We start from the raw sequence: 26,172 nt of genomic DNA, 5'->3' as shown, positions 1-26,172 counted from the left end.
GTCTTTCGCATGTCGCGCATGATTTAACCGCGAATCCGGGTTTTTCCAATATTAGTTACCACATTTATTAAAACAGAACCGGTATACATGGAAATAGATTCGTTTCTCACTGAGTCTAATCTTTCACAAACATCCGCGGTGTTTTCCGATCTGACCCCATAGTTTACGAGACCAGGTTTCGGTGTCGACATATTCGTGTTAGTGGCGAAATTTAACCCCTTACGGCGTTGTCCCCATCGCTATGAGGCAATGTTCAGGAAACAACCGTTCCCCCCATCTCCAAACGGGACAAACGTTCCGTTGCAAATGAAGCGGCTCAAATATTTGCCGAGACGCGCCGAAAGTGTGCGGGGAAAGTCCGTGGGCCCACGATGGCACCTGCAAAAAAGGGCTACCCTCATCGCCCCATTGTAAACTTCGTCCTTATATAAGCTCGATGCGCAAGTTCATCAGCATTGTTGTACTGGGGCTGAGCTTGCAGTGCACACCAGTGTTGTTATCATAAGTCTTAACGAACTATTGCCGCTATACAATGTGGCGAGTCTTTTTGTCGAGCGCTGTGCTTTTGCTTGTATTTGGAAAAACAAGCGCACAGGGCTTTGATCGCAAAGCTGGCCTAAGAAATTTTGACTTTTCTGCTATATTGGGTTCTGATAATCCTGATGAATGGTCACAGTGGTCCGACTGGTCGCCTTGCAGTGGCACCACATGTGGGGAAGGAACCCGTGAAAGATACAGACATTGCTTAAACTCTTTCTGCAATTCCGTAGTAGATGATTCATATCAGACAGAAGCGTGTGATCCATGTGGTGAGTATAGTGGTAATAGTTGATACCTTTTATCGTAACGGAGCCTTGGTGGTTGGCAAAATGACACACGAAAGTATTGACATGACGGTAAAGCTTTGTATAAAATTTCCCGTTGCGCTGCAATCACGTTTTTTTATGTGAAAAGGTGTAGCGCGGTCTAAAAGTGAAGAAAGTGGAGAACAATGCGGCGGACATCTGACCAACTCGAGCGGGATCATCACCTCACCCGGTTATCCTGAAAACTACAAAGGAACCCTTAATTGCACGTGGACGATCACTGCTCCTGATGGATACTACATTGAGTATCGCGTTCTGGATTTCGAAGTTCAAGATTCTGAGGATTGCGAGTAAGAATACAGCATAAAGTTTATATTTAGTATAAGACAAAGCAAAGGTTTTCAATTTAAAACTTATTTATTTTACCGCAGTGACGACCATTTGTCCATATCTGGGGTGAGAATATTGAGAGCAAAGTTGTGCGGAATGGACTTACGGCGTAGCGACATTTTGAAATCTGCGGGTCGGACGAGCACCCTTAACTTTAAAACTGACTTTCTAATCGCAGGAAGAGGGTTCCAAATCGAATATCAATTTAAAGCACGCCGTAAGTGTGTTTAATCTGTTGTTCGACGCATATGAAATAGTTTTCTATGTAACACAAATGTAATACATATTAAATAAAACATTTTTAATATAGCCTGTAATTAAGCACTGTAATTTTAAAAAAAATTGTGACGGAACTGTGCTTTTGTAGCGAACTGTGACGGAGACAGCTTTTGCTATAATGGAGGATCGTGCAACGGACGCAACATTTGTGAATGCCCGCACGGGTATTCGGGATACCGATGTTCATACAGTAAGTGTAACCGTGATAAGGGTATGGATTTCAGTGCACTGTCAATGCTATACAGGTTTTCAGTGGCAAAATATTACGAAACACGCACACTATCCGGCAGCCAAAGAATTTTCATTGACGGAAAGTAAAATTTTACTTAATTTTAAGTTCATTTGATGTGCACACAGTAAACATAATTTGTACCTTACACACAAACTTACATTGCAAACTTTAGGTGCTCATACTAAATCACTGGAGCATTTTCCGCCCGGTCAAGACTCAAGGCGAAGAGGAACTTGCGCAATTTTTGGCCTTGGCCACATACATCTGTTCGATGGACAGGACTTCGAAATTTTTGGCACCTGTCAGTACGTCTTCTCGAAAACAATCGAAATGATATCCAGCGGAGCATTTGAAGTAAGTCGCTTATACCTCAATGCGTGTTATTTTGTTTTTTGTTAAATTTGCACAAGTCAAGGTGTATTGTATTACTCTTTCTGTGCCTTTACAGATTTTGGTTCGAATGAGCAAGGACTGTCGGGAAACGGCGACCTCTTGTGTCGAAAGCTTGACATTGAGCGAAGGAATGGGCGATAAACTTACAATCGATAAATCAGCGAAAGTAATTGCCAACGGGGGAATGTAAGAATATGTGTTGTTTTAAACTACTTTTTGAATCTAATTATTCTCTAAAAATGACTTCAATAAAGCTGTTTTTTTCTGAAATCGCGCCGTTTCATGCTACAGATTACATTTTCAAAATTTTGTTTTTCTTCGCATTATTTTAGCCTTGAACTCCCAACATGGTACAATCACTACATGATCAAAGAAACCGACCATCACATATTTGTGACATTCGACGACCACGAACTTGTGATTGACAAGGAGCATTTCTCAATCTTCTTTACGCCAGACGACAGCGTCCAAGGACAGTTGGAGGGTGTTTGTGGGAATCTTAATCTCACCCTCGGGTCAGGTGTGTACGGTTATATCCTAAACAAGAGTGGCAAAACGCTGGTGATAACACACAAGGTTTACCTTGTCAAGTAAACCATATATAATGGAAGTTTTACCTGATAAACCGCTAAATTTTCAATTTTCATGCGTCTAGATACCATTGAAACATGTAGGTTGACAGGCTGATAATTATTTCCAGACCAAGAAACAATCTTCAAAAGCCTCATACCTACTGCAAATCGCGAAGAATTTTCGAGTTCTACGTGGGAGAAAACAATGCAGTTTGCGTTGATGGAATTCGTCCGTAACGATCTTGACGAAATCTGCACGACTCCGATCACAATCGATCCAACTTGCTTCAACCACGTGACACCAGTAAGGTTTTCATTTTACGTTCTTCTCTGCGTGACAAATTGCCCACCATTCATACATGCTTTTCTTAGTCAAATATTATGTAATTTTCACCGGTTTTACGACCAAAAGAACTGACGCTCCTGCAGGAATAATAAAATAAAATTTAAACTGTGCTAATAAGTCACCAGTTTTTAAATTTAAATCTGCAATTTATGGCTACTGCTCTGGTAAAAAATTACTTACTTTGCGGACGTAACTGCTTTACTATAAACTGCCTCTTATTTAGGAAAACAAAGGTTAAGCCTATGTTCACAGGTAATACGTTTTGATTTTTCAGGAAGAGGCTTCTATATGTAATGTGGTGTACACTGCAGCATTTGCCTCATGCTGGCTTCGCATAGACCCCGACTACTACTACCATCAGTGTGTACATGACCTATGTCAATGTAACTATCATCAGCGGGCCAACTGCCACTGCTCGGTGGTATCTAAATACGCGCGGGACTGTTCTGCATTTGGGCAGACGGTTGGATCTTGGAGAACAGAATCCTCATGTGGTGAGCTATTCTTTGTAAATCTGGGAACTTAACTCTTTTAATTAGCATGTAATGCTTGGTGCTGATGAAAGTGGTTTGCTGTTTGGTTAAACTCGCCTCGCAAAATTTTTTAGGGCGTTCATGCGACGGTGGCAAGGTATATCAAGAATGTGTTAGTTCCTGTCCGTCCTCTTGCGATAACTTCGGAGATTATTGCCTACTTGGAGGAAAGTGCAGTGATGGTTGCCATTGTCCTGAAGGTAATATTTTGCTACACTAGTTTATTAAGTTACTCTAATAAGAGTAAAATACTGCTTACTGCACAGTGTCAACTTTGCATTGCAGATTCTTTCTGGGACGGAACGAGATGTATAGCAAGGGAAAGTTGCCCTTGCTCGTATTTGAATCACCGATTTTTACCTGGGCAAAAGATACGAAAACCCTGCACCGAAATGTAAGTGATATGTCGATCATTTTTGAATACCATAGCCCCAGGAAATAATCTTTCGACGTTTTGTTTAGGACATGCCAGAATGGAATGTGGGAATATGAGCATTTTCCCAACTGTGAAGGTGCTTACCTGTCTTGGCCGTGTACTTAATGCATTAAAATGATAACTCTGCATTATATTTTCCTCGCGGTGGTAATGACAGCCGTCCGGTAATGTGCAGGAAACGAATTGTGTTTATTTGCACAGGTGAAGCAATTGCGAGCGGATTTGGGCATTACCGAACTCTGGATGGAAGTTGGTTCGATTTTCCCGCGTCCTCGTGCAAATACCTGTTTGCCCAAGACTGTGGATCGTCTGAACCTCAATTCTCAGTTATAATCAACGTTGAACACTGCGGAGCAAACTCCATGTTCTCGTGCGTTAGGTAATGAAAAGCTTTTCACACTTCGTCCGGGCAAACCAAAAAGCTTCCACTATGCTTTTGTATATTGCATCGCGGTCAAATTATATTTCAATGTAAAATAAAAGTAACACACCATCAGCGCTTGTAGATTTGACCCAAAGAATTTGTTTAAAACATGCACTGGAGTTTAGCTATATATTTGCCATTTAGTGTTTTATTTGAACTGATTTTGGTGTTTTTTACGTGTGGTAAACCATTGTTTTGTATCAGGCAAGTCCACATATCACACAAACACGCTGGGATTTCGACGTTAGTAACTCTCGACCAGGACGGGGAGGTTTTGATTCAAAATCACTTTCGGGCGACGCTTCCCACAAAGAGCGGTAAGACGGAAAACAAAAAAACGAATACTTCGCATTCCTTAATTGCTTATTCGCGGAACTGGCGCTTCGGGTCTGCTAGTCCGGACACCTAACCACATATGCAGGGCACCCGAAACATGTCGAATTGTGCAATGCTGAGTGTAGTTCAACTTTATGGAATCTTGTTTTCTTGTATCGCAGGTGGGATATCGGTACAACGCCTATCGTCCAAATACATCGAGGCCACACTCACTACAAATGTGAACAGGAGCCCGAGCGAGGTTGAAAAAGCAGAAGTGAAAGTTCTGTGGGACGGGCGGGGCTCGCTTCACCTCAAGCTGCCGGGCGCCTACTCAGGTGCGAGTTTATGTCTAATCTCCATGAACAATCGGCTCGAGTTAATGCCAGTGGGTAGCTAAGACACGAATCGTCTGGGGTATGGGGACAAATATTAGGGAAGGATGTCGGTCCGCCATGCACTCTTTTGTAACATGCGTCATATTAGTTTTGTATTTAGAAGACTGAACAGCAACAAATTTATAGTGACTATCTTTAAAGTTCAACAAATTACGCTCATTGCGACAAATATACGCATTGCTTAACATTGCGTTACGTTTTCTTTTTAACTTTTGCTTTAAGGTCACAAGTGTGCTACGCAGGATGTCAAAACACAGCAAACCGTTTCTATTATTTTGCGCTGTGTTGCCACAATTCTTCAACTGTTGCGATAACAATAAACCAACCACACAAAACCCTATACAGTATGCCGTTAAAAAACTGCGACGACATATACGTCCCAGGAGTGACTCCTCGGCAATGGTTTTTGACTGTTTCTATAGAAGTTTGGTTTTGGAACAAACAGTGGGGTCTTTTCAAGCGGAATGCTTTAAAACCGATTTAACCAGGGGAAATTTTCATATTCTGACGTAAAAAGGCATTGGGTTTCGTGGCTGCTATTGTTGCAGTATGAGACGGCTGTGATGTCTTGTATAGCTGAAAACTTTCTCGTGACATTGCGGTCTGCGCCTAATATCAATCCAATGCTGAGGTTTTTGTTCGACTCAACTTTGGACGTTTTATGGCTTTAGTTTCCACCAATTCAGTAAAATAGAATGTGTTTACTGGGTATTTCGAACCAGATCGTATACGTGATGTTCTGAGCATAACACCACACGAATATTGCATCATAACGGACCAAATCCATTTGTTTGGGGACTTCTATTGATCGCGAAGCAGATAAACAACCACCAGCGAAACTTTCCAAAGGTCCTTCGTTTACGTGAGCGCAAATTCCTTTGTTTCGCTGAGTTGGGCCCACAATAAAGCCCCTATTCAGTGCAAAACAGCCATATCCACAACAATTCTCTCCTCGAGCTTTTCTAATGCATCCGTCACCGACGAGGTCTTTCGTCGCCGACAGCGCGTCGCGCTTTGTCAGTGAGCGTGTCCCCCTTTCTGTAAACTCCCTGGGCCTCTTTGAGGAAAACAAGTGACTTGGTACGTGACTATGCATCCTTTGCAGGCATGATGTGCGGGCTCGTTGGCACTTACAACCACATCACCAACGATGACTTTACGACTCGCAACGGCCTGGAAAGTACCCCGACCGTTTTTGCAAACTCTTGGAAGCTGTACCACGATTGTCCGGATGTGGTGCCGTCTTCCACTCCCTACGACGCCTGCACGCTCTTCTCTCAACTAGGTAGGTCGTGTTGGTTCAGCGGTTGGCATGTGGGTTCAGCGGTTGGCATTTAAACATACCTGTCTATCTGTCTACTCACAGCGAATCATTTTGTATTGTACGTATACTGAAGTCTCAATTCGAGAGGTCCCTTGTTCCGAGATGCTCAATGTTAAATTACTGTTGTTCTAAACAACTGGTAGCAGTTGTTGCCATATTGCCCTTGTTATGCGACCTGGAAGTAATAGGAATTTGTTTGATTCAAATTAGCTCGTTTGTGATCACCACAAAGTAGCGGTGAATTGACGTCACCTTTTGGGACCTTTGGTATTTGTTGATTATCATAAACCAACCAGACATTTTTCAGCCGAGGACGCAAAGGCGAAGTGTGCGATATTGACGGGCGACCTGTTCGAAATGTGCCGGGACGTGATTCCATACGAACCTTACCTCAAGATTTGTGAGCAGGACACCTGTGCATGCGACGAGGCAAGCGAGTGTATGTGCGATTCCATTTCCCTCTACGCACGGGAATGCCTAAAGGAAGGGATTGTGGTAAATTGGAGATCTACGGATTTTTGCTGTGAGTATTGTGTTTTGTTGAATATGACAAGACCAGCATATGAATTTAGCAGTAGAACGCTGTTACTGAATACGCGGTGTTATAGGCCTGTCGCCCTGTATCCACAACGTGTAACGTGACTGTTCAAATCCCTACGCACAGTGTTCTTACGAAAATATTAAGATAGTTTTGTCGAGAGCATTAAGTTGAAGTATGATAACAAGCGGAAATCTCAACGATAACAAATCCACCATGGGCTCTCAATACACCACTGAAAATGAACATCCAATGGTGCAATAAAAACACGTCGTCAATCGACAAGCCCATAGTGATTGCTTGATATTTAAATATTCTCCACTACCGTTTTACAATGTTGGCTTTGACATTGATAAATCTCTTGATGCCTTTTGTAGTCATTTTAAGCATGAAGGTAGTCTTTTATGCGTTGGGTGCGTAAAATGTTCTGCCTACGCGAGCGACTAAACAAAGTGGCCCTTGTTCGAGCGCTCGCGACGGTGTGTTAAACGTAAATATGGTTTCCATGCACGTTTCTACACGTGCTTTTTAGACGCGACATTTGGATATCTTATGACAAACGTTTCACGAACGTTTCATTGCAGACAAAGAGTGTCCCGTCGCAGGACAGAGTTACAAAGCGAGCACCACCTTATGCGGTAGAACTTGTCGGTCCAGATCGGAATCAGAAACCTGCTCCAGTGTGCACCTAGTGGAAGGTTGCACATGCGATGACGGTGCGTGACATAATAAATTTCAGCAACTTATTTGTAAAAATCTTTGTTCGTGTTGATTGTTTTTACGACATAGACAACCAATGCATGACGTCATACATTTAGCACTGACAAATTTTGGTAATGATTTTAGGCCTCTACCTTGGCAAGGACGGGGAATGTGTTGAACTTTCCCTTTGTCCGTGTTACGTCGATAACGATTGGTTACCTGCCGGCCACGTGTCACACCTTGAAGGTGGCAAAGTTTGGTGAGTTGTGTGATATATATTGTGAGGTCATACAATACAAAGAAGTGGTAAAACTTTCAGAAATTATTAAGCCAAGATAGAAAATTATTTTGTGGAACACATGCGTGTAGTAAAGTAATTGTCTTGCACGAAACCTCTGAAATTAATCCAAAACCTTTGTTTGACTGCAGCACCTGCTCTGGGGGAGTGAACACATGCAGGAACAAGGGAGGTAAGTCGTGTTGCAAAACCCATGTTTAACAACTGACTTTTTCTCTAAACCCCAACTTGGGCGTTCCTGTCACGGAAAATGATTGCGCACTTTGAAAACATGCTGTGTTTGCTCTTCACCAAGATAAATAACTGGCTTGCAGAGCAGCGAAAAGTGGGCCAGAGCTGACTTCCTGGCGTTAAAATAGAAATCGTTGTGTTTAGCTGTTTCATTGGTAAAGGGCGACCACCCGTTAAATTCCAAGTTGATCGGAGTTTCCTGGAACATAATCCGTGCATTTGTATTATAGGCGGTGTAATCGCCTTAAATGCGTAAATTAGAACAATTGCTCCTTTATAAAACAGCAATTAATAACACAAAAAAATAGAAAAAAAATCTCATCGCAAATTTTTATACAAATTCGTGGGTAATTGCGAACAAGTTTTATATTAGACATGTTTTATAGCGCTCGCTTAGGTGATTTTTGCAGTTGTTTGCGTTTGAGAACGAAGACAATAAAATCCAAAACAATATATATATTTCCAATCTATCCACGAAACGATGCAACCTAAATATTGAGGAAAAAAATCCCGCGAATAAAATTTGTGAAGTCAGCAAATTTTCTCCACGAAAACAACCTTGCCAACATATTTGAAAAACAACACTATTTTTCACGTTTCGGAAATCTAAATTAGTTATTCCATTGTTATTGCGGTTTTTTTAAGGTGACTCAGGTGCGAAAATTCCCAAAAATATGTTTTCCCGAGTTGGCAGCGAGATGTTTTCGCCAACTTCGATCAATCAGCATATCTGACGTCGTAAAGATTTGAACCGCCCCCCCAAATTTTCCAAATATCCAATACGTGTCACATGAGAACCAAATAACAAAAATGGCCGTTACTTTATTTGCCACGTTGGTTTTGCGTCATTGCCTATTGTTTTCACGCGGTGCGTTACCAGAACTACCAAATTTCCTCCGCAAGTTCCGTTGATATTAATTCAAGTTGCGTTCGGGGCGCAGCCTGCGTGGTTATTTAGGTATTTGCTATCGACCCTAAAGATAGGCTGTGGGGATCTCCAGGACCGAGTCGTCCTTCGCACGCAAACGTCGGCTCCCGTGCAATGAGGTACGAGACGCGAAGGATTTTGGTGGTTTCCACACTCCAGTGCTAGTGCATAGCGGTTTCGTAAGCTTGTACTAACCCCTTCCCATTTTTTTGTGGACGTTAGCTTTTTTGCTAGTTAATCAGATAGTTTGTGTTTGGGGCTTATATGGCTAAATTGTCAATGCGATAATACTTTTCGCTCGCTTATACAACTACAAAAAAATTTTGCTGAAGGCTCAGTTGTCTTGAAATAACTTCGGTATTCTATGTAATACCTCGGGTGAATCTTTTATCGCACTTACATTCAGCAATTATAATTCTCGCGGGATTCTTTATTACAATAATTTTAAACTGGATGAGCCAAACGCACGAGAGATTTGCCTAAATCCAGTCTCACGCGCCACAACAAAAGCGGAAGAGGGTATTTTTGCCAAATCTTATTTTAGGAGAAAAGACATAGCTGGTTTTCTTTAACAATGCATTCCAAAGAAGCCAGCTACCTAATCTTCAGTACATAGAAATGAAACAAAGTCACACGGGGTTAACTTACAAGGACCACGGCAGCTCATTACGACCAAGGAAAGCCCCACTGGCCGTTTTTGCCAGACGTTACGCATTTTTTCTTTTGGGTTATCCACTACAGAATATGGCTCTTAAACAGGCACTTGACATCTTTAAACCTGCGAAAATATGAAGCAACACGTTCGGTCTGCGTCACTTTTCATGGTTTGTGCAAAAAATTGAGGGGGAGGAGGGGCAGGCTGGAGCCGAAATGGAATTCGGGGGTCTGTTATTGAAAAACAAGTCGGTATTTTACGAAAACAACCCCCTTATTGCCCCTCAAAAATCCCTATAGAGAGGGATCTCTTACTTGTCTTAAAGCTTTCGAAAATTCCGCAACCAGATTACACTGCTTGCAACTACATCCAGTGAAAGTTTACGGAACGGTCAAACCGCGTGAAGTTAAAGCTATTTAACTATTAGCAGTAGCCCTCGGACATTAAGGCCGTATTAGGGCCGTTTACATGCGCACACATGGCTTGTAATAAAACAAACAGCTCGGAGGTAATTCGCTACATTGAGGTAATTAAGCGAACCAACCAACTATGCAAGTGTAGCTTAGCCGTGCCTGGGTATTTTTTATAGGGTCCCATTGCATGCCTAAGATATACACAACCTGAGAAATAATCCTCAACAGATCGCACATAAGCCAAGAATGAACCGTATTGGCAGAGTACTTCAGTATTTTCAAACAAATTCAAAGCCCAGCTTTATTATTGTATCCGTCGTTGGAAAAGAGTCTAACACAGCTAGGTGACATAACCAAACGAAAATGGCCACTATAATCTTATATGGTGACGGATTATCGTGTAGTTAGATTCGGGGTGACCTTTAGAGCTTTCAAAAACTTCGCCTCTTCACCCACTAATACCCTATTTTACGCTCGAGCTAATCTTGCGCCACTTAGCAAGAATTCCTCTCAATGCATTTGTTATACTTGACTGGAAACGTGGTCCGTTTGATTTTAAAAGGACGTCTCTCTATGCAGCGAAGCGAGGGGGTTTCCGGTAAATTAAAAGGTCACAAAATAGCTGATAACATGTTTAAAGCAAGTGTGTTGCAGCGTCGAGGTAAATGCATTTAGCAGATTAAACTTGCCAAATGTATAGAATATTTTTGTTAACGCAAATCTTTAATTAACATCAACTATGTCCTAATATTAACCAATTTCTGGAGATAAAGCTTTTTCATGGCATGGTGTACAATGACGTGGCCACTACCACCAGCGCTATATTAGACCGGTTTCTCATCCAACCGATTTATATAAAATTTGGTTCGCTTTAAAGCATGTAAATCTTTTTATTGAGGTTCAAGTTCGCTTGCACGGTTGATTATGTTTAGAAAGTCCGGGAAATGAAATTAAAGGTCCACAATAGGATATTTTATATTTTACCCATGAACCTTGTCGAGCGCTCTCCTCTCAAAAATGTTTCGGTATATTACAAAAAATGTTTTTTTTCTGTATTGGAAAGATACCCACCCAATCGATTTCACATGCCCGACTGGAATGGAGCTACGTAACTGCTCGAACGGTCAAGACACAGGTGCAGAGTGTGCGAAAGTGTGCGGATCCTCTATCAGCGAGGAGTTTTGCGCGGACTTCGGCACCTGCGTACCAGGTAACTTGATCTATTTTTATCCTTTTTACCATGTTTTTTTGTGATATTTGGTCGTGCTTATCGGAAATCTTCTATAGGTTTAGGGTAAATTAGTAAGTTTCAAATGCATTGTAAATAGCATTCTTTTACGGCCATTGCAATAATTTATTGGTTGAGCATTGATCACGGACAACTTTGTTTAGGATTTTAACATTTGACATTATTTTTCCCAACTCATCTCCGTTTTGACCATGTATGGCTCTACAGCGCCGCGGTGCGGCTTAATTACAAATACATTTTTTGCAATGGCCAAATGGTTGATTTTAAATACTTTGTTATTTTTTGCAGGGTGTGTTTGTCCTGAAGGACTTTATCGCAGCAATGACATCTGTGTCGCTAAAGAAGACTGCCCGTGTGAATTCGATGGCAAGGAATATACAAGGGGTGATACTACTTTCAACGGATGCGAAAGAATGTAAGCTATTATATTATACTGCATCAAATGCATTATGCTAAACGAAAATAAGCAAATGTGTGATATACTATTTGGTTTGGTACTGAGCGCCAGGAGAGTCAGCACAGTAACCCTTCATAATGGCTACAGATGACCTAATAGTTCATTCCGAGTTTTCCTTGAAATCGTTTTGAAATATTACAACAACAATTAAAATGGCCACATGAAAATGAATTCATCCAACTTGTACTGAGTTGATTTCAATTTGCATTTGGCAACTGTCATTATCTTGCCAACGCAAGACATAGTAACAAAAATATGGAGTAAACCAAAACAACACGACACGACAAACTGCTTTGCGCAGGGTCTGCGGCATCAACGGTAAGTGGAACACGAACAGATCAGCCTGCCATGACCGGTGCAAACTCGCTGGCGGAATGTATTACACATCATTCGACGGCAAACGCTACGATTTCCGTGGCACGTGCGAATACCTTCTTGCATCGGACAGCTGTCATTCCTCGGATGTCGCTTCGAAAGATTTCTTATATCGCATTACAAGCAAGAGCCGAGATTGTCAAGGTTCAAATCAGGCTATGTGCGACACCACGGTTCACGTTGTTTTTGGAGTAAGTAGTAGTTTTATATGTGAACTATGTTTACAGAATTCCATGAAGCCCAACCTTCTATTGATCCATACAGTATATATTGTACACCTATGCAAGGACATTATTAAATTTACAAAAACTTTTTAAAATTTTTATTTGGGAGCAAGATAACTAGACTGTTTTATTTTTTATTGCTGTTTCTTCTAAATAAATATTCCAACGTTCAGACGAAACATACATGCAATTTCAGATGTGGGAACTTACGTTGAGCGTCCGAAAGATTGGCAGTCCTACGAAGATCATACAACGGCAGATGATGCCCGTTTTCAAAGATACCATGATTCTATTGAGGAATTTTGGTATATACCGAGTCGCGGAGGCTACGATAAAGGAACAGATAATCTTTAAGATTATATGGGACGAAAAAGCAACCGTGTATATGGAAATGGAAAGCGAAGAGGTGAGTTATGTTAATATATACACCGACTGAATGTTTGTTTTTCATTGAATCGTCGGGTGTCTCTATGGCTAACGGAGACTGAGTAACAGATGATTAGCACAAAATATTATAAATAATCCTGAGTCGTCTGTCTGTTTAACATTTTTTCATACATGTATTTCGCCTGTGTTATAATATTTTATGTACACCGAATATTCGGTTTCGGCCGAATAAGAAATTTGCTTTTCCGATGCATCTCTACCACCAAAACAAAGATGCGTAAAAATTAATTTTGTTTATTTAGCCCATAACTCTGTGCTTATTTGCGCAATAAAAATCTAGAAAATGGAGAACTGAAATAAAAATGGAGTGAATAACGCGAAAATGTACGTGCCGCTGTTAGAAGACTGTTTGATTGTTTTTTACTGTCCAGTTCAACTAAACATTGTAGCACGAGTGAGACTGAATCTCAATATTTTTGTAAAAATCTACATTTTCGATGACTTTGTGTGAAAAATTATCGCACAATGGACAATTATTCAACTGTTTTTTCCTTTCAGTATACGTCAAACTGCGGACTCTGCGGAATTCACGACGGAAACTCCCTGAATGACTTCACCCAAAGCGGTGGGGCGCAAGTGCCTTCAAGTGTACACTTTGGCAACAGCTGGAAAATCTCAACTGAATGTCCTGACTTGACGAGTGACGTCGTCAGAAGCTGCGGCTCGAAAAAGGCTTGGGCACAAACCAAATGCAGTATCATTTATACTGAATTCACGGAATGCCACAACAAGGTTCAACGATTTGTTCACTCATCTTGTTCATAATAATTTCTTTTTTTTAACCGCACCGGGATTCGAACCCGGGATATCCTGGCCACGAATCCCGGACAGGTTTTCTTCTTCATATATTCACACTATTTTTAATTTTGACAGGTTTCTCCGGAATACTATTACGACAAATGTGTTCGCGAAACCTGTTCTTGTGACTCTGGTGGCGACTGCGAATGCTTCTGCAGTGCTGTGGCCGATTATGCGTTTGAGTGTGGCGATCATGGAGTATTAGTTGAATGGAGATCGTCCTCCGTCTGTCGTAAGAATGTCGTTTTTACAATTCTTTACATAGAATTTACACAAATCGTGTACTGTTTGTGAAATCGAAATGCGTCACCACCTAAGCAATTAAACAATGTTCTTGCCCATTACCCAAAAGTAGCTTGTCTCGTTCTAGGAAATACTTAACAATTTTACGTATAATACTCAATTTGCAGCTCTCATGTGCGATGTCCAGAACACAGGCGATGAATGTGTGTGGAGATACGAACCAAAGGCACCAGCATGCTCCAAACTTTGTTGCAAGGATCAGGTCCGCTGTCCGGAAGGATATTTTGAAGGCTGCTATCCTCAGTGCGTAATAGTTTTTTTATGCAACTACACATATTTTGCGGTTTGTTTTAGTTTATGCCTCACAGCAACTACATATATCGTCGTCGCTATATATTATCGCTCACACAACGTAAAAACTAACTTGTGTTTTAGTTGCGAGGAGGGCCTTTTGTTCGATTCAAAGCAAACGAAATGCGTTAAACCGGAAAAATGCTCGGACTGCACCCCGAGATCTTTTAGTAAGTACACTGTATTGCGGTTAAACAAACGACCCTGTAAAACGTTACGTTGACACGATTGTTTTTTTTACCAAAACTACTCTACGTGCTTCACAGTATGCCAGGTTGTGGGAAAATACGGCGGAAAGAACTGTTCCAAATCTGTGGTACATCCTGTCGATGTGGGGTACAATTTAACACCTCACCAAATAACGCTGGCGGCCAACTGTCCTGGAATACGCTCTCCCCACAGTATCAAATGCGTCCATCCACTTCTTGAAGAGGAGCTGCCAAAAGAAGTTAAATGTGACGTATCGGATCATGGCTTTCAATGCAAAAACACGGTACGAGGATATTGTTTTGTTTTTACCTTATCGGGATTCGAACCCTGGTTATCCTGAACAAGCATTTCGATCAGGTTTTATACTTGGGTCGGGCGCCTTAGCCGATGTTGTTTGCTTCTATGGTGCGCTACTTACGTTTGTACTAAGTATACCAGATTTACAGCAACGTCGTTCTACGCAGCAAAAAGTGGTAGAAATTGGCTTTTGATTTGTATACGGTGAGTGTATAAAAGTGAATTATTTATGTCTTACAGGACAGTTATGATTGCCTCAATTTCACTCTAAATATCGATTGTTGTGAATGTTACCAATGCGAAGATATTGTGTGCGCGGCAGTGACTGCACCAACGTGTGACGTGCACCAAAAATTGACGACCACCACCGTTGAATGCTGTCCTGTCTACGAATGCGAGTGTAATGCCTGCAATTTCAACGGCGAACGAAAGGTAGGCACTGTGTCTAATTGTAAGCTTTATAGGCAAAGAGTTTGTGATCTGTACATTTTGTTGTTTTTCTATTTTGAGAAAAGACAGCAAGGCGGTGCGGGTCGTCTCGTGCGCCTTACAGGCAACTGTCGCACAAACAAGCAGTCTGCCATCAAATTTTGTATAGCTACTTCTGGGCCATAAGACCTTTTAAACGTCGTTGTCACATTTTAACAAAATGTAAGCTTTTTTTCCAATTCGAACTACCCTATTTTCATCATTAGGAACTTGGCGACATTTGGTCTGTTGGATGTACGACCTACTCTTGCATTGCTGACGGCCAAGGTTGTTACAACGTGTCTGGCACACCTCATGAATGTTTGGATCAAACATGTCCCGATTTTGCAAGGAAAGTTGCATATACCCCCACACCCGACCAGTGTTGCCCAGAACCATACTGTGGTAAGTCTGTTTTTCATTCACTTTTGTATAGAATCGACGTAATGCGGCTTGGCTCTTGTCGGATAATCTACGATGGCAAGAAAGTTCATTGCTCACGAAACCATTGGTCTAAAGGACGGTATAATATATAATGGAATATCAAAGCATATTTTAGACCTGTACATTTCTGTATTTAACAAACTGCAGACCATTAATAAAAGTCATCTCTCATAATTTACCCAGAGTGCCAACCGGAGTACGACCCAGCACTGTTGGTTAACTTCACATGTACGTATCCCATGGTGATCCAACGCACCCCGCTTGTGGTGAACGGCTTGGAGTGCGAAAGAGCAGAATGTGTTTGTCCCAACAATACAAACCACTGCGTCGAACCGACCAACTGCTCAGCTCCTGGATGCACAGAACTCAGCACAGATGCTTGTGACTGTGTCGTGGAACACACGTGTTGTAAGTGAAAGTCTTTCAAGGTAGACGTGATATTTATATACTACAGCCAACAAAAGTAACTGCAATTGCATATGATGACTACAAACCCTCAACAACACTCCGTTTTCTTTTAGTAAATGGATTATACGTAAATTACACGATATAATTGTGAGCGTTAAGAAACAGGGTTTTATTTGTTTTCAAGCTTTTTTAAAGAAGCATGTTGTTAATATTTACAAAGCATGTGACCCGGGAACCTGTACAACGCCGCCACCATGTGGTAACTGCCACACGCGCAATGTGACGTCACATGGCGCCACACTGGGTTCAACCGAAGCCTGTCAGACCGGAACGTGCTGTCCAACTTACGAATGTAACCGCGACCCGTGTGACGACGGAAGTAGCCTTGTTTGTGAACCCAACGAAGTAAAGGTAGGTCTCAATACTTCGAGACATTTTGCGGCTTCTGGCAAACTTTGTTGTCTTTAGGTTAACTATACGCTGCCAGGAGATTGCTGCCCGACTTTTAGTTGTAGCTGCATAGGATGCCTTTTCCAAGGCGGGCTTCTGGTGAGTTTTTGCTATTTTACCTTTGCTTATATGTGGTCCTTGTCACTTTTAAATAGTTTATCTTTTCATTAGAGTTTTAAGCTGTTTTGCCACTTTTGTTTACTATTGAATCTTTTTGCAGTGGTAAACTTTTTGTGATACTTGCCTTGACCTCGCAAAAAGTAACTATTTTACAAACAATTTTTTTCCTTTGACCTTCGCTGATATTCTTTGTATATGCGTCGGTAAAAACGGTCGTAAATTCAAATTAATTCGGTTAACAGCTGCCGGGTCGCAGTCGTTTGGACGGATGCATGAACTACACGTGCGAAAGTGATGGCGGAGACTGTTACAATGCCACAGCATCCCATAGATGGTGTCCAGTTGAGGAATGTCCGCTATTCGCGCACCAAATACCGAGCGTGAATACAACACACGAAGGCTGCTGCGATTTGTTAAATTGCGGTAAAAAATACAAATGCTAAGTCTATATTGAACCTTTTTTAGCTCTAGTTTTTACCTAACATTTTCTTCCCGAAGCGTTATTTTTTCTATATTCTATATACGAGCTTGTTTGGTTCGTAAAGTGGTAGAAAATAACGGCTCCACCCAAATTTTAACGATTGTTTAATGAGTTTAAAACCGCACTATCCATTACGCCAAAAATAACATACGTAACACTAGAATCACTGTAGTGACATGCAATCTGCAGCATGCAACTCCGATCACGATCCAGTAAAAGCTGATGCTCTGACCTGCATTCCGCCGAGAGTAAAGGTTGTGAATGACGTTATGGAGAGAGGCTTACCCTGCAGGCGGGCCAGTTGCAATTGCCCAACAACCGATGCTCACTGCGTAGAAGAGGTTACTTGTGTAATAGATGGCTGCAACGAGACTACCACACATGACTGCGGTTGTCCAATCACGAGCGAGTGCAGTAAGTAGAGTGCATGGTTTTGTGCGCAAAGTTGAGATTTGGGCAATTTCAAATATACGTAACTGACTATAGTAAATTAACTGAATATACTAAGGATGTAATAAATATATTCCAGTAGTCTTCTTAATCTGGGAACAAATACAGCTTTTAGCCCCACAAAAATGCTTAACCCGGCCATTCACGCGTTCTGTTTGTTTACGTTAAGCTTGTGACCCAACCACTTGCCCAACGCCGCGAACTTGCGAGTCATGCCATACGCGAAACGTGACTTCAGAAGGGGGGACACTCGGATCTATAGATGCTTGCAACATGGGTACCTGCTGTCCCACATACGAGTGTTTACATGTACCCTGTGGCGACGGAAGCGACGTTATCTGTGGTGCTCATGAGCACAAGGTGGGTGGTTGTTTTAGAGTCATATTATTTTTTCGAATGAAGTACAATGAAATGTTATTACTTTCTCAACTATAAAATTATTATCATTTTCATTAACTCCTTCTACAGATTAACTTCACCGAACCAGGAAATTGTTGCCCTACATTTGAGTGCAGGTGCATCTCTTGTCCGTTTCAGAACGGGACCCTGGTAAGAGTTACTAAAAAGCCTTTAAGATAGCTATGTTTCATCACTCACTCCTGATCTAAGACAAATGATAAGCGTCAAATTTCGAGGGATATTATCAGTCACTACAAATAGATTTTGCAAAACACATTATGTTTTGTGTCAAAAAATCTGTAATCTGTACAACAAAATTTAATTAAAAACACACTATCCCCGGAAAAAGTTTGTCTCCTTGCAAGGTTTCAATATACAATAGATGAATATTTTTATATATTTTCAATTTGCACACGAAGTCCAAGTTACACACGAGCTCACGCTTGTCACTACGCTCGTGCCGTACAGAAATGATTTAAATTCTCAAGGCTTCCTTACTTTCAAATCAATGACCTCAAATGTTTACACATTTTTTGACAAACAGCCGCCAGGTGAAAGCCGTTTGGTTGGATGTACCAACAACACCTGTGGAAGTGATGGCGAGGGTTGCTACGAAGTGTCTGAGGCTCCACGTTGGTGTCCAAGTGAACAATGTCCCTATTTTGCATACGAAGTGGCTAGCGTTGATACGACACACGATGGTTGCTGCGACAAACTTAACTGCAGTAAGTATTGAAAACGTGCAAAGGCCCTTATAAATAGCATGACAATTGGTAGTCATTTTCACGTTCAGTCTCTTTGACTGCAGAAGCAAATTATGGTAGTTTTAAATTTGCGCCAATGGAAATTGTTACACGTGTTTTCGCTTGTTGATAACTTGAGATAATACAAAAACAAAACTCTCACAGTTCGATAACTCCATTTTTCTAAAAATTTAGTATCAACTAGAAAAAATAAGCTCTTACAGGACTAAAAAGTAAAATTTTATATGATTTGTGTAATATTAAGTCACGTCTAATACGAAATTTATGGGTTTTGTGATCTTTCTCAGACTGCACTGCCGAATATGATCCAGTGGCGGCAGATAATTTGGTTTGCGAAGGCTGGAAGGTAAAGAAAGTGACCGTGGTGAAGGAAGGAGGATTTACCTGCAAGAAAGCTGTTTGTGTTTGCCCGAACAATACTTCACACTGTGTTAAGCACGCTAGCTGCCTGGCAGAGGGATGTTCCACTAACACAACTTATGATGAATGCGGCTGTTCAATGAGCGAGTGCGGTAAGAGAGTTCAACCTATTGGTTTTTTCCTTATTTGAGGTACACAAGTATGTTTTACTAAGATATTTGTTGGTGTGCAACAAAATACTTCGGATTAACGTCAGAAAATGCGAATATATTGAAAATTCCGTTTCGTCTGCATGAGCATCATCAGTTTTTTCGCAAAAATATTGTCAACAGGCGTAGAAAGAGGCCCGGACATGTTAAGCTTAGAGTTTTAACATACTTTTTTGTGGCATTTTAAAAAAATATATTTTTTTTAATTTGTTTGAATCCTTTTAAATTTGCGGTTATTAAAAACCTAATTCACGTTTAGTTTGCGACACAACCACCTGTCATCCACCACCATCGTGCCCCCACTCCTGCTACAATTCCATTCCGGTTCCTGGCAGCACAGTAACTGGACCGCTTGCATGCTCTACGGATCGTTGCTGTCCTACGTACCAATGCGAGCATGTGCCTTGCGATGATGGACGTGACAAGAATTGCTCACTGCCGTTCACTTTGCAAGTGGTTAGCAAATGTTTTTAAACTTATTAGTTATTGCGACTGCAAAGAGGAATACGTGTTATTTTGATAAATACGAGAAATTGTTCCAAAACTTGACAACAAAATATGAATGACATGTTTTTTTAGGGGTTGGATTTATAACAAAGGAGAAACGTGTTTTTAAATAAAAAAAACAACGGAAGAATATTGCGACTATCCTTTGTGTCTTTGTTGAATTTGACGCAATTTGAATTAAATGTAAACTGATAGGGGGTTTATGGCAAAGAGTTTTCTTTGTGCTTAATAGGTGAACACGGATGATCCATGCTGTCACGTGTTCGACTGCGTTTGTACTCATTGCGAACTTGATGACGGAAGTTTCCAACAAAATGGCCAAATGTGGAACAGGACAGACGACGATTGTGTTACAGATGTAAGTAACGTATAACTTTCTCCTCTTTGGTCCGTTTTCAAGAAGCTCGCCTCTCTTCTCAGATTTGTGCAAGTAACGGGGTAGAGTGTCCAACAGTGCGTGTGTTTGAAGACGAACGACGTTACTGCATGCAACCACGATCATGCGAGTATTACGAAGACGCAACTCTTTACCCAATAGACGCTTGTTGCAACGAAAACAAGTAAGTACATGCGGATCTCCCCTTGCATATATATCATCGTTGGGCTCAGTTAAGTCAGACTCCATATATTTTCGGCAAAATTAAATTTACCCAGGCTTATATATCATTTTGTATCGAACCGGTATTCGTACCCGAGTTGTTATTCTGGTGAAAAATCTCGATCTGGTTTTCCCCTTCGAAAATGGGTCGAGCGATTAGACCGATGTTGACAATCGCCCGCTCTCTGGCTGACATATCAGTTTTGTCCTTTGTCAGCTGCACCTGCAACGCCACCAAGTGTCCAATCGCTCCGACCATGTGCTTATCTACCGAGGTAATGCTGCACAACGAAGATCTGTTTGTTGAAACTTCGGGTTGCTGCAACAACTCTTGCTGCGCTCCTATGTGCGAAGATGAAGGCACTTTATACACGGTACGGGCTTACCTTAAAGTTAGTCTGAAGTACCAGAAAATCAATTTTTTGACTCATCGTGTAAAAGCAATAAAACATTGTTATGTGCGTAGTGCACATGCTTGGTCTGTTCTATTCAATTAAGGTCCATAATTTCAAACATTGTCTGCATCTGGAATACTTCATCTGTTGGTATCTAAGGACGTATAAAACACGTTTTCCCTATCCCAACATTCAATGCATTTTATAACATTGGAGCAGGATGGCGATATGTGGAACGAGGGAACTTGCCAAGTGCGATATTGCCACTGCGAAGGTTGTCATTGTTCGGTAGTAGAAGAACAGATAACTTGTCCCAACGAAGTTCCCACTTGTCCCGAAGGAACTTGGCCCTACACAGTTGAAAACCCCGACGATACGTGTTGTCCAATCTACCAGTGCGAATGTATGTTATTTTGTTGTTTACTTTTACAGCATATGAATTAGTGGCGATTATTTGAGATTGTAAACAGACAGTAGTTACCTGATTAATGAACTCAAAGTCACTCACTGTACTTTTGTCGTTGATATGTTTAAAAACACTTGCGGCACATTTTTGCAAAAAAAAAAAAAAAAAAAAAGCAAAAAAAAAGAATATAATGAAACATTAGTAAACACTAGTCTAGAATATATATTATTACAATTTGTTTTCATATTGCTCTATGTAGTTGTATTTAAATTTAAAAGAAACCAATGAGTTTAATACAAAAATACAACATGTTTATTCTGTTTTTAAAGGTGTGTGCATTGCTTTCGGAGATCCTCATTACTATACATTCGACAATTTGTTTTATGACTTTATGGGACGCTGTCACTACACCCTCGTCAAATACAGAACGTCCGACCGCCTACACATTTATGCGTAAGTCACAAAAATGGTTATGTTCAACAAGTGTAGTTTCATTGTTCTTAGCTATTCCCAATGTCACAAACACTAACTTTCCGACAATCAAAATTAAACAATCCCTACCTTCATGTACGAAAACACGGTATTTAATGCAATACAAGATGTAACAGTTTGTTTGTTATGCAGAGACAACTCGGGTTGCAAGCATTCAAATCCTGACGTTTCGTGTCTGAAACGTTTGTACGTGGAATGGGATGGCACACTTGTGATGTTGTATCACATACTGGGTAGAAGTCTTCACCAGTCGGTTAGTAGAGTATTCAAAAATATCCATAACTTTACGATCATTTACTATACAGTGCTCACCACGCTTTAACAGGTTTTCGTTAACGGAACCTCTGTACCTGCGCTGCCCTGGGAGGGAGGCGGTCTGAAGGTCACTGTAGAAGGCCAGGTTGTAACGGTTACCATTCCCGAGGTTAGACTGACTGTACAATACGACGGGAGTGGCTACTATCCATACAGTATCGTCTACCTTCCCTTAACAAGGTTCTTCAACAAAACTGTTGGGCTTTGTGGTACGTTTTTGCCTTTCTGTTTCCAACGGTTTTCTTAACGTTTGTCCCGTAACACTACAAGGCAATAATGTTCTAGTTACAAAACAGTTACAATTCCCAACATTATTATAATGCAAATACTAAATACTCGAGAAAACCTCGACAAACTTTGAAAGTATAGATATTGCAGTCGTGTTTCAATATTATCCAATTTAAAAACAATCTTCTGGTTGCAGGTTCTTGCTCCTTGGACAAGTTAGACGACTTCGAAGGACCTGAACGAAAGTTAAGGGCGAATGAGACCGACTTTGGCTACAGTTGGCACGTAGATGTACCTGATGAGGATACGACATACTGCCCTGGGCCCGAACTGCCACCATCCTGTCCAAACACGAGGTTTGTCCCCTTCACAGAGCGAAAAAAAACTGAAAAATTGACGAAATTGATTACGAGTAAATACGCTTTTCACACTTTGGGTATAAGCTTTTGATACTGTATTGTTTCGAAAGTTCACTTGTTTTAAGGTCACCCGTCCAGAGTTTTTGATATAAGCTTACATGTAAGTTATTACTGTCACTGCAATAATGAAATATATTTCTTTGGACACATGGTTTAATCTTCGACCATTCACAATTACATCTTTAACTAATTATGTTTGCGTAACCCAATAGCATTCCATGCTGCGACATCGCCAACCGAACCTGCGAAATAATCAACTCCGCCACTTTTGAGGAATGCGCTGCATTAATTGATGTGACACCTCTCTCTCAAGGTTGCGTAACGGACACTATGGCGGCTTGTTTGGTTGAAGACCCGGTAAGTGGAGGAAATTGGATATAACAGATGCAAACCAACTTGCACATAAACCCTTAAAAAAAGTACAAAGTTTGACGAAAGCGATGCTATGGCCACTAATTTTACATAGATTTTAATTAAAATGTATTTAAAGCCACTCATAAAGTATAGTTTTATACTGCCTAACTCTTGTTTGTTGGTTTTGATGCGTGCGAAAGATAAAGGGAGGTGTATACTTTTGTAAAAGTGTAGTCAAACCAAGCTGTTCATGAAATGGAAAAAACACTTTAAAAGAACCCCTCAGTACAAATAGCTCATTACTGAGTTCGAGGATGCAGTGATTTGGAAGCACTTTTGTCACGTACAGGCCTATATAGTGTATGCATTATAATGATGTTTAATTTAGTCGTACCTTGGCTATTTTCAGGAAAGCATCTGCAACTCAAGTGCTGTTGAAACTTTGGCAAAATTGTGCCAAGACAAAGGAGTCTGCATAAAGTGGAGAGATGCCTTGGACTGCCCAAGTACTAACTCTTATTTTTATTTGTATACATACGAAGTTTGTAACTTTATTGACCTGTTTTTCCTGTTTTTTCTTTGCATTTTATTTAAACTACGCTTACTATTGTGTAAGCTGCATACAGATGGCTCTCGTCAGTGCAGCTGGTGACCAAACGGATAGTCACAACAGCTGCACTGATGAGGCCTTACAGGTCGAATCTGTATGCAGCTTACACAATTCATATTATTGGCTCCACTTTGCTTATCATACGCTTATTATGTTTGGCGAGTTGTTGCTGCGGTTACATATGTTTAAAAAACAGCTTTCTTATAATGTTGCGTTTTTACAAAACTCGAATTAACGCAATCAAAACCAATACAAATTTTGCATATCTTACAATTGGTTTCGTGTTAACTTAAACTTCCGTTTTTAGAACCACTGTGTCCGGCTGAAGGTCAGGTGTACAAGCAGTGCGTGCGTGAGTGCAGGCAGAAGAAAACGTGCCAAAACTTTATGTCGCCAATAAAGTGCAGCAGTGACCCCTTCGTGAGCGGTTGCTTTTGCGATGAAGGCTACGTTTTGAAGAGAGAGGGTTCAGACGAATGTGTGCTAGCCGAATGTAAGTTGTTTTACAGTAAACTATGAATTAAGTATGAGAGTATTTTTTTGTAAAACAATTCACGGTTGAACGGTTTCGTGCTTGTGGTCAGGTTGTCAAGACTGTCGACGCAAAGAAATTGATTGTCCCACAGCGGCTTGCGAGAGAGGTACGTTTGTTTTGAAGTAAAATTAAAAGGCAGTGACGTTTTTACATCTCACGCAAAGCGTATACTTTTTGATAACATTTTTCATTAGGAACACAAATCACGAATTTTTCATTACTTTTAGCTATACATTCGAAAACCTTAATAGCGACATTACAGATGCGCGTAAATGATAAACAAAACTGTCTGTTGAAAACAGTGGTTCTAAGCTACGACAAGTGTGGATGCGAGGATGAGGTCGAATGCCAGTGCAACTCCGTCAACTGTCCACCACCAAAGGAATGCGGAAACTGCTCGAGCGTCGAAATTATTACTCCTACCCCGGATCCAGACGTATGTAATACATGCTGCAACACTTCCACTTGCGTGCTTGACCCTTGCGTACCCGACTGGAGAAATTTGGATCTCCCCGCGGGGCACGTATTGATGGAAGGAGAATGCTGTCCGTACCCCAAGTGCGCGGCCTGCATTCATGCCGAGACTGAAACTGTAGTGTGGGTAAGTGGCCGATTGCGAAAATTGTATCTTTGATGTCATAATAAAAGCGCATACGAAGAAGAGATAGTTTGGGAATATCTCAAATTTAATTTTTATCTACGAAACGATCGTTTTAAACCATTAGCCTTGCTGTGTTTTTACCTATAAACGATTTACCCCCATTCTAAAAGTGATCCAATTTTGCAGCCGGGAGGAAAAGAGTTTTTTCTGGACGACGGAGGTTGCCAAGTCCAACATATCTGCTCAGACATGCAGTACACCAACTCTTGCCACGTACTAGAGGAATTCTTCAACCCTCGCAACAAGTGCAAAACCGTCGAGCAATACAAAGCAGAGTGTTATCATGACGAATATCTCATTTCTGTTGCATCGTCTGACCCATGCTGTGACAACTACACGTGCAGTAAGATTTTTTAAATGTCTTTATTCAAAACAAGTTGATTTTCAGGTTTGTCTTTTCTATATAAACCTTACAATTGTCCAGCATGAAGAAATACCCAGACTCTAGACGAAGTGGTATTGGTATAATTACTATGCAACAGATATATCAACAATGCTTATATAGATTTTTGGGTATCCTTCCAAAACGGATTTCCATAGAAAATTGTTTTTTTAGCGTGCAACGAAAGCGCCATTCCCCAGCCAGCTGAGTGTAACTACCCGGGTGGAGTAAGCATTGCAGTGCCGACTCTAACCTCGAGATGTTACGAAGAACCTTCTTGCAACTGTACAACCGACATGTCCAGACTAGAATCAGAGTGTCCCAGCTACAACGAGAGCCACGCCAATTGTTCCGCACGATCTGACCGGAAGGTGGTGATGGTTAAGGAGCCGTCCGGAACCGGTTCAAACCCGTGTTGTCCTGAATGGAAATGCATTTGTAACGATTGTAACAACACGGCACCCTCTTGTGATCAAGGGTGGGATTCGATCGACGTGAAAGAACCCGAGGACTGCTGTTCTGATTACAAGTGCAACTGCACCAAATGCACATGGTTCGGCCGTGAAACTTCCTACACACGTCCATCAACTCGATTTTTAAACCCTGGCGACACCTTCAAGTTCGTTGACGAAAGCGCATGCGAGTATGATGTACAATGTCTACACTCCAGAATAGCGGGCCAGTATTCCTGTTTCGAAACATTCGTTTCCAACAACCAGAGCACAACATGTCTTTCCAAACAGCAGTACGAGAAGATCTATTGCAACATGACTGGCCAGTTTGCAGTTGCAGTTCCTAGCTCAGGATGTTGTCAGGAGTATGAATGCCGTGAGTCAAAGTGTTAAATATCGTC

General features: G+C 41.1%; 1 protein-coding gene across 1 annotated transcript in view; it reads left to right on the top strand.

Moving 5' to 3' along the window:
* Nucleotides 1-468: 468 nt before the first annotated feature.
* The window catches only part of LOC145912918 (uncharacterized), a 35,190-nt gene continuing 9,486 nt past the window's right edge, over nucleotides 469-26,172 (top strand). The window contains exons 1-56 of the mRNA XM_083000365.1: nucleotides 469-809; nucleotides 955-1,156; nucleotides 1,238-1,413; nucleotides 1,564-1,665; nucleotides 1,880-2,061; nucleotides 2,156-2,286; nucleotides 2,433-2,620; nucleotides 2,801-2,976; nucleotides 3,293-3,512; nucleotides 3,626-3,751; nucleotides 3,837-3,945; nucleotides 4,014-4,063; nucleotides 4,189-4,366; nucleotides 4,616-4,728; nucleotides 4,909-5,064; nucleotides 6,230-6,409; nucleotides 6,756-6,971; nucleotides 7,571-7,702; nucleotides 7,833-7,947; nucleotides 8,118-8,158; nucleotides 11,277-11,423; nucleotides 11,751-11,877; nucleotides 12,221-12,485; nucleotides 12,715-12,924; nucleotides 13,464-13,697; nucleotides 13,839-13,995; nucleotides 14,174-14,309; nucleotides 14,442-14,527; nucleotides 14,624-14,850; nucleotides 15,105-15,296; nucleotides 15,560-15,737; nucleotides 15,960-16,184; nucleotides 16,405-16,595; nucleotides 16,653-16,733; nucleotides 16,997-17,177; nucleotides 17,425-17,649; nucleotides 17,855-18,045; nucleotides 18,154-18,234; nucleotides 18,629-18,809; nucleotides 19,136-19,360; nucleotides 19,677-19,873; nucleotides 20,157-20,282; nucleotides 20,345-20,484; nucleotides 20,740-20,896; nucleotides 21,137-21,320; nucleotides 21,653-21,776; nucleotides 21,948-22,068; nucleotides 22,141-22,339; nucleotides 22,555-22,714; nucleotides 22,990-23,134; nucleotides 23,541-23,637; nucleotides 24,049-24,234; nucleotides 24,326-24,382; nucleotides 24,579-24,877; nucleotides 25,064-25,280; nucleotides 25,494-26,147. Of these exons, the coding sequence (XP_082856491.1) occupies nucleotides 533-809; nucleotides 955-1,156; nucleotides 1,238-1,413; nucleotides 1,564-1,665; nucleotides 1,880-2,061; nucleotides 2,156-2,286; nucleotides 2,433-2,620; nucleotides 2,801-2,976; nucleotides 3,293-3,512; nucleotides 3,626-3,751; nucleotides 3,837-3,945; nucleotides 4,014-4,063; nucleotides 4,189-4,366; nucleotides 4,616-4,728; nucleotides 4,909-5,064; nucleotides 6,230-6,409; nucleotides 6,756-6,971; nucleotides 7,571-7,702; nucleotides 7,833-7,947; nucleotides 8,118-8,158; nucleotides 11,277-11,423; nucleotides 11,751-11,877; nucleotides 12,221-12,485; nucleotides 12,715-12,924; nucleotides 13,464-13,697; nucleotides 13,839-13,995; nucleotides 14,174-14,309; nucleotides 14,442-14,527; nucleotides 14,624-14,850; nucleotides 15,105-15,296; nucleotides 15,560-15,737; nucleotides 15,960-16,184; nucleotides 16,405-16,595; nucleotides 16,653-16,733; nucleotides 16,997-17,177; nucleotides 17,425-17,649; nucleotides 17,855-18,045; nucleotides 18,154-18,234; nucleotides 18,629-18,809; nucleotides 19,136-19,360; nucleotides 19,677-19,873; nucleotides 20,157-20,282; nucleotides 20,345-20,484; nucleotides 20,740-20,896; nucleotides 21,137-21,320; nucleotides 21,653-21,776; nucleotides 21,948-22,068; nucleotides 22,141-22,339; nucleotides 22,555-22,714; nucleotides 22,990-23,134; nucleotides 23,541-23,637; nucleotides 24,049-24,234; nucleotides 24,326-24,382; nucleotides 24,579-24,877; nucleotides 25,064-25,280; nucleotides 25,494-26,147 (9,673 nt within the window). The 5' untranslated portion in view covers nucleotides 469-532. The remainder of the gene's footprint in view (nucleotides 810-954; nucleotides 1,157-1,237; nucleotides 1,414-1,563; nucleotides 1,666-1,879; nucleotides 2,062-2,155; nucleotides 2,287-2,432; nucleotides 2,621-2,800; nucleotides 2,977-3,292; nucleotides 3,513-3,625; nucleotides 3,752-3,836; nucleotides 3,946-4,013; nucleotides 4,064-4,188; nucleotides 4,367-4,615; nucleotides 4,729-4,908; nucleotides 5,065-6,229; nucleotides 6,410-6,755; nucleotides 6,972-7,570; nucleotides 7,703-7,832; nucleotides 7,948-8,117; nucleotides 8,159-11,276; nucleotides 11,424-11,750; nucleotides 11,878-12,220; nucleotides 12,486-12,714; nucleotides 12,925-13,463; nucleotides 13,698-13,838; nucleotides 13,996-14,173; nucleotides 14,310-14,441; nucleotides 14,528-14,623; nucleotides 14,851-15,104; nucleotides 15,297-15,559; nucleotides 15,738-15,959; nucleotides 16,185-16,404; nucleotides 16,596-16,652; nucleotides 16,734-16,996; nucleotides 17,178-17,424; nucleotides 17,650-17,854; nucleotides 18,046-18,153; nucleotides 18,235-18,628; nucleotides 18,810-19,135; nucleotides 19,361-19,676; nucleotides 19,874-20,156; nucleotides 20,283-20,344; nucleotides 20,485-20,739; nucleotides 20,897-21,136; nucleotides 21,321-21,652; nucleotides 21,777-21,947; nucleotides 22,069-22,140; nucleotides 22,340-22,554; nucleotides 22,715-22,989; nucleotides 23,135-23,540; nucleotides 23,638-24,048; nucleotides 24,235-24,325; nucleotides 24,383-24,578; nucleotides 24,878-25,063; nucleotides 25,281-25,493; nucleotides 26,148-26,172) is intronic.

This window comes from Ascidia mentula, chromosome 9 (genome assembly GCF_947561715.1).
Source record: "Ascidia mentula chromosome 9, kaAscMent1.1, whole genome shotgun sequence".
NCBI lineage: Eukaryota > Metazoa > Chordata > Ascidiacea > Phlebobranchia > Ascidiidae > Ascidia > Ascidia mentula.
The sequence above is the reverse complement of the archived record's forward strand: the minus strand, read 5'-3'. Positions and strand labels throughout refer to the sequence as shown.